Genomic DNA, 8,082 nt, shown 5'->3' with positions numbered 1-8,082 from the left:
TCAGTGTTTTTATATTTATCATATCTTCGGGTATATTATTAAAAATTCTTATACACATATTATAAAAATTTTTTTGATAAATCGTAGTCTTAGGAATTCTGTTTAATACTAGTCTATTTGGATTTCTTCTATTTCGCGGATAATGTTCTTTGGCAGTAATAAAGCTGTTTATATTTTTCTTAACAAATACAGCTGCTTCATAAATATACATGCAAGCTAGTGGAAGTATTTTATATTTTTTAAATAGTGGTCGGCAAGACTTCCATGGTGGAAGGCCGCAAAGAGCACGGATACATTTCTTCTGTACCAAGAAAGCCTTATTAATGTCTGTGGAATTACCCCATACTATTAAGCCATATCGCAATTGTGAGGCTACATATCCGTGATATGCCATCAGGGTTGTTTTCTCATCAGTAGTTTTACTTAATCTTCTAAGGACATATACAAATTTATTTATTTTGTTACAGACCTTATCTATTTGGGCTTTCCAGTTGCAATTATAGTCCATTGTGACTCCAAGAAATGAGGTTTCATAAAGTAACTTGATGCTTTCGCTGTTATATTTTATATTTAGTCCAAGTTCAGTTTCACCTTTGTTTCTAAATTGAATATATCCAGTTTTATCAAGATTCACAGTAAGATTATTTTCTTTAAGCCATTGTATGATGGAATTAACTGTTAGGTTAATCTCATCTTCTAAACTTCCCAAGTTTTCTGAGTCACATGTAATAGTAACAGAAATGTCATCAGCGAATAATACACATTCATGTTTTGTAACCTTAAGTAAATCATTTATATAAGTAAGAAATAATAAAGGCCCCAAAATACTTCCTTGAGGTACATCGTAGCCATTGTGCTTACTACTTGATTTATATGATGTTAATACTGATTTTTTATCCAGACGAATAATTTCCACATGTTGATATCTATTCGCCAGATAACTCTCTAACCAACTATAAGCTGGCCCCTGAATACCATAGGAGTACAGTTAGGCTAAATGTGGTTGACGATCTGCCTGCTAAACGTGGAAACTACTGGCAGAACTCTCTTTCATGAGAGAGATCTATGTTTAGCAGTGGATAGTTCAAAAATATTAAAGTTTCATCAGGATCGGCAACGCGCACGTAGCATTCCTAGTATTACAGACGCCCATGGGCTACAGTAACCATTTACCATTAGCCGGGCTGTATGCTTGTTTGCCACTATTGTGGTATAAAAAAAGTACCATACGCCTGGTCCTCAAGCCAGGATACCTACGATTTTTTAAGGATAGGATTTATTTCTTATTTTTTGTACATGTATCTTTTTTATTTTATTTATTGTGATTTTTTTATACCACTTAGAATGGCAAACAACCTGATGGAAAGTGGTAACCGTCGCCTATAGACATGAGCAGTACCATGTACATAACAGAGTATACTGTTTCGCCCATGATACGCCCCATGCGCTGCCATTCCTGAGGACTCAGGTGTTATTCCTCTGTACCCAGTAAATTCGCACACTCGCCGGTTACGGGTATATTTAATTTGCTCCTTCTTCAGCATGTCATCTATTTGGTCGACATACGTCCGTCTAGGGTGGCCCCTACCGACATATCCATTTATTCGTGCCATAATCTGTACGATCAAAATATAGATTATAGTAAAGTAAGTACATAAATCAAACTCTAAACGACAAATAACACGAGAAATCCATTACAGAAAATCTCAATAGTTTCCTTAAAACTATGGTACTCGTATAAGTTGGATATTACTCGTGTCGATTTTTTAAAAGCAATGCTTGTAAGGCGATATAGGTAGAAATTACAATACATATTTATTTATTACTAGTTATTTTCCATGGCTTTGCCTACGTGAATCAATATACTCGTATAAAGTATATGCTAAGTTAAGACATAATCCACTTGTAGTTTAATAATAATATATCATTATTACACTGTAATTATATTTTCTGAATCGATTTTCATATTTTTTAGAACACAGAGGGCAATCAAGCATACGGTTCGCCTGATGGTGAGTGACAATTTTTTTAAATCGATATAGTTTACTTTTTATTTGTTAATTCTTTATTGGACACATTAGAAAAAAAATATTGGAATATACATATAATAAATATAGCATTCTCTCCCAATCAAACTTTGGCAAAATAAAAATGTAGTTATATCTGTACATTTTCGTAAATTTTCTCGTTTATAATAGTAGTAGGATACTAGCTTTTACCAGCGACTTCGTTCGAGTGACCGGACTATATTTACGGACCGGGACAAATATTAAACTATGTCCTCAATTCTACACACATGGATAAAGACTCTTTTTTTTTCAAAAGATTACATTAGTAAACTTATTGTAAATACAAACAATTATAAGGAAACGTTACACTGAGAAAACATTGGGCGGCATTTTTTTTTTATTTTATTTAATTAAAATATTATTTAAGTAAAAATATTATTCTCGACAAGATGTTACCACGACTTCGTCACAATTTTGTACAGCAATTTATAACACTTCAATTTTTTTTCATCATCAGTCATCAAGTAGTACAAAAACAAGTCTTAAAAAAGACGGCTTTGGGGTGATTTTTTAAACTGCCACATGTATCAACCCACAATTAATTATCATGTCATTTGCTTGGGCACATCTATCCCATTCGTGTTTCTACCGTGAAACATTTGTGTTTGCACGGCTGTGTTTCATTTGAAGGGTGGGATATAACAGTGAATTTACAGGGTACAGAGGAATAACACCTGAGTCCTCAGGAATGGCAACGCATGGGGGGTATCATGAGTGAAACGGTATACCTGTTATGTCCATGGCACTGCTTATGTCTATAGGCAACGGTTACCACTTTCCATCAGGTGGGCCGTCAGCTTGTTTGCCATTCTAAGTTGCATAAAAAAAACAAATTCATTGTTTCAAATGTGACTTCTTTATGGAACTTCATTACATTAACTATATAATGGTATCCAAAATACTTTTATTATGTATATTAGATAGTCGACTATAAAAGTATATATTAATATTCTATGCAGAGTCCGAAGAAGATTCTCAATTCGACCGTTTTTTTTTTTTAATATTTTTTACCTCATAACTCCATCAATTATAAACCGAATTACAAAATTCTTTTTTTATTTGAAAGGATTACTCACAGATTGATACCATAAAAAATTTATCACAATCAAATTCATAATTTAATCTTTAAAACCAAATAACTGGTTTTACCACAATTGAAGTCGGTTTTCCTTTTTGTGAAACACAAATTTAACACCCCATGAGTTAGAATTAGTCGTTTGAAATCCTTCAGTGTGCAATAAAACGACCGTTACATAATATTATTACGTATATTGTATATTTTTAAATCAATAGCGTTTACTTCTGTGTAAATTCCATATTAATTTTGTGACTATTGAAGCTACCAGAGGGAGACTTTGTACAAAAGTCGATTGCTTGGGTACCTCTGTCCCATTCGTGTTTCTACCGTGAAGCAGTTATGTTTGCATGGCTGTGTTTCAGGGTTGAAGGGTGGGATATGGCGTGAATTTACTGAGTCCTCAGGAAGGGCAACGCATGGGGGGTATCATGTACGAAACAGTATACTTTGTTATGTCCATGGTATTGCTCATGTCTATAGGCGACGGTTACCACTTTACATCAGGTGGGCCGTCAGTTTGGTTCCCATTCTAAGTTGTATAAAAAAGCTGCTTTTTTCTTGAGGAGCAAATTCCTATATATTACGCTGCTTTGTACTTGTAAAAAAATCCGCAACATATGTCCGAAATATTCTATGATCATAGTTATTTATCCCAAATACATGGTATCTAAATGATAAAAAATATATAATGTATTTATTTTATTTCGTTACTTAATTTAACAACAGCGTTTTACATAGTTAATTATACATTACACACTTACTAAATGCTAGCTAATTACAGTTATCCATAGCGTAATATAAAGGCACCCGTTACGCAAACAAAACAATAGTTTATAATGCTACAGGAATAATAATGATATAATCTATCTGGTATTATGTTTGCACTGTAGATAGCACGATGATTTTTTCCAACACCAATATGTCACACTCAATATTGTATTAATATATATAAAATTCTTTATTACAGTAAAACATTAAACAGTAATAATAACAATTAGAAACAATGTAAATAAAGGTGAACTTATTTCTAAAAGAAATCTCTTCCAGTCAACCTAACACAATGGCGTATGAAGTACTGAGTGGGCAGCAGTAATGCAAAATAGAAATCTTAACAACAATACGAGTAATAAATATTAATTTATTGTCAAATAGCAGTTATTCAAACATATATGACGTCAAAAAGTCCATTGCATCAATTTACTTAATTTATACTATAGATAGGTATTAAATATGTACTATATGTGAGTACGTATTACATATAACATTATTCTATTCTAAACAGGTACTATCTAGTGTTAGTTTAAGTTTCTACGTTATTTTAAACTAAACAAGATATAACAGATAAATTGTAATTAAATATTTGAAATCTAACGAATAATGTTAATGAAGTTGAACTACTTTCTTCATGGAAATTGAATTGAAATGTAATTTATCTTTTTATACTTAATAAGTTGTGCATTGCCTTATATACCTAGAAGTATGATTAAGTCGGCTAGATTTTACCTATAAGACAAAAATCTTTGCTTAAAATGACATTATAAATCTTTACAAACATTATTGTGTTCTCTTTTTATCGTGACTTCCATAATAAAAAGTATTATAGATATGAAACATCCTATCAACCAAATATAAATGACTCCAGCAAATTGATTCAAACTTATGCTACATCCCGCTTGACAGCTATAACTGTTACTCATCAAATTTTCTGTTAACTCTCTAGATTTATCAATAAAATAAACGCCCACTGCCTCCTTGAATAATTTCTCCAAAATACCAGCTTCATTTAATCTCCCCATTGCAGATTGTATATGGTTTACAACATAACTATTTTTCCTTATTGATATTTCATGATAAAGTATTAATATGTTTTCCGCAGATCTCATTATTTTTGCTTCATCATTCACAGCAGTTTTGACTTGTAATTCAATAAACACATCGTCAAGATAAACAGATGCACCTTCTTTTTGAAAAGCTAAGCTCAAACACTCATTAGCTGTTTCACAATTGCCTGCTGTTTTCATAAGAGATTTGAATTTCACATCACTTATGAAGGATAATGCGTCTTTATATACAGAAAACTTTTTCCCTGAATTCATTATTTCATCGTTAGTTTTATATAATTTCGGAGGCTTTTCAATTGTAAAATTTGAATATAATTGTATATTCATGTATACTATAAAGTGTATACACATGAATAAATAAAATGCGTTCACTATCTTCTCTTTTGTAGTAACCGGATTCGATAATGGCGTACATCCAAATAAGCAGCCCCAACTATATAAAAATGTAGACTTTAAAGATACTGTTGTTTTATCAAATATACATATCGTGTACCAAATCAAACAGTAATACAAATAAAATACGAAGAATAAGAACAATAGATCTAAATTACTCATAAAGCTTTGCCATGATTTACCTAGTCTTTCAACATAATATATCCAAATAAGAGCTTCTCTCGCATAAATTCCTGAGTATTCCACAGTGTTACCGTAAGCTCTGTATAATCCACCGGCCATTACATCCAATTCCTCGTTCAAAAGTGGCTTAACAATTACATCATTGTCATATTCTTTACGAAAACCTAAGTAATAAAGTTGTAAAGTAGCATTTAAATATTCAGCAAAGATTTTTACTATTTCTAAGTCACATCCTGTTATTACATTGTTGGTTTGTTTGATAGTGTCCATGAACTTTAAATTTGTACTATTGTTCATATTAAAAAAAGGATGGTTATGTATCATACCGACTTTAAGAGGACATTTGTTGAGATTTTTCGGCATTATTATATGAAAAAATTCATCATTTCTTTTTAAAACATTACGATCTATTTCCTTTAGTTCAGAGTGTCCTTCCAATTTACATGTACTAGAGTCAATTTGTGGTATGAAAGTTACAATTTTGTGTATTCTGTCATTGTTGTCTTTCACTATAAATATAACATTAAATATACTTATTAATCCTCCAATACCTTTTAGTATGGTATCACAATTCTGTTTCTCGTAATAATCTAAAACTAAAATATATGTAGCATGTTCATGAATAGTAAGATTAAATTCGGATAATTTTTCACAATCTTCAATATAAATTAAAAACAGAAGACTTTTTTTATATATATTCTTAAATGATTTAACACGCTCAATGTCCTCGACGACAACTCTTGGAATATTATATGTGAATAAACCTTCAGTTATTTTTGGAAAGAAATCTTCACTTCTTTCTGTAATAGGATATTTTCTTACAATAATTAATACTTTTTGTTCATAAAACATATTCATTTGTACAATTTTTAATAAATAATCCATCGTTGGTTTGTGAACACTGCTTAAATTCGATGGAGCCAATATGAACGCAAATGCAAATGAAGGCGTATAGAATAGAAATATTTTATTTAATAGCACCATTATTTTTGTTATTTAATTTTATTATTTCTACTGAAATAATTTTCCTTTCACGTATTCCTAAAAAACTCCTATCTCCTATTATTTAAAGGAAGGAAATAAAACTTGTAAAATTGAAAACAGTATTAAGTAAACATTGTTTTAGTTTTAAATATAAATACTTTGAAACTCTATAATTAAGATAATGGTATTTACGTGTAGTCTTTCAATAACATTTTTTTATACTTTAGTATAAGTCATTAATAGAGATGAACCGACCGACAACAATTTTACCGACTAACCAACTAGCTGATCGGTTAGAAAAAGGCCGACTAGTCGGCTGAGGCGATCATTGCTTTCGACTATGTTCGCCCAGAATCGATTAAAATTGTGATTCTAAAATTCTTGCCTCTTTACAAATATTATAACTGAGAAAGTGAGTTTGTTTGTTTATTACCTCCTAGCGCATCATCAGCTGTACGAGTACCCATCACTATGAAATACTATGAAATAGTTGGTATACACTTACTATATGGGATGCAAAAGGACATAGGCTACTTTTTATAACGATCAGTATATAACCGTTATCTGTTCACTGCTGAACATAGACCTTCTACACTTCCGACTTCGCACGGGTGTGCAAAGTCGGTTGGGGTTGCTTGTAAATTAAATAAAGTAACAACTCGACTATCGTCGATGCTTATCACCGACTAAACGCCAAATATAAATATGGCCGGATAGTCAGCTTTCTCGACTAATCAGCCAGTAGTCGGTACATCTCTAGTTATTAAAAATATTCTTATACAAGCTTCAAAGTAATAAATTGTTCACACGTGAAAGTGTAACGTTTATATTAGGTTTTTAGAAAATTTAAGATGTATATAATGTTAGAAGGTCAATAATGATATCCATCATAATGTATCTACTTTCATATTGTTAAGAATATTTGGAATAGCAGGCAAGCGGTTATTTTTTATAACTACTGGAGTTTTAAGTGAATAATTTTTTTTTATACAACATAGAATGGCAAACAAGCTGACGGCCCACCTGATGGAAAGTGGTAACCGTCGCCTATAAACATGAGCAGTACCATGGACATAACAGAGTATACTGTTTCGCCCATGATACCCCCCATGCGTTGCCATTCCTGAAGACTCAGGTGTTATTCCTCCGTACCCTGTAAATTCACGCCATACCCCACCCTTCAAATTTTATTACATGTAACATACACACAAAAATTTTATAAATATTTTCGTTATTTTTGGACCAATTTAGATTATTTTTAACAGAGGGGAACATTGTTTAAAAGGCTTTTGTTTTGACACCTCGGTCCCATTTGTTCCTGCTGTGAATCAGTTGTGTTTACAATGGCTGTGTTTCAGTTTGAAAGGTGAGACATTGTAATAAAATTACATAGTACAGAGGCATAACACCTTAATCTTTAGAAATGGCAAGCATGAAGGGTATCATCACATAAGGTAAGGGCACAGGATACTGTTATGTCCACGATACTGTTCATATCTATAGTTGACGATAACCACTTGGGTTTATTACAGAT

The 8,082-nt window shown here is 31.7% G+C and overlaps 1 protein-coding gene across 1 annotated transcript; it reads right to left on the bottom strand.

Moving 5' to 3' along the window:
* Positions 1-216: 216 nt before the first annotated feature.
* Positions 217-7,015, bottom strand: LOC113516262 (uncharacterized). Its single transcript, XM_026900653.2, has 4 exons — positions 6,982-7,015; positions 4,701-6,073; positions 470-967; positions 217-327 (listed from the first exon to the last, which is right to left on the bottom strand). Exons 1-4 carry the CDS (start codon positions 7,013-7,015, stop codon positions 217-219), a joined length of 2,016 nt encoding a protein of 671 aa, XP_026756454.1.
* Positions 7,016-8,082: the final 1,067 nt, after the last annotated feature.

Source organism: Galleria mellonella, unplaced genomic scaffold (genome assembly GCF_026898425.1).
Source record: "Galleria mellonella isolate WM207_F2 unplaced genomic scaffold, CSIRO_AGI_GalMel_v1 utg266, whole genome shotgun sequence".
NCBI classification, from domain to species: domain Eukaryota; kingdom Metazoa; phylum Arthropoda; class Insecta; order Lepidoptera; family Pyralidae; genus Galleria; species Galleria mellonella.
Note: the sequence above shows the minus strand (reverse complement) of the source record. Positions and strands in the feature narration are given on the sequence as shown.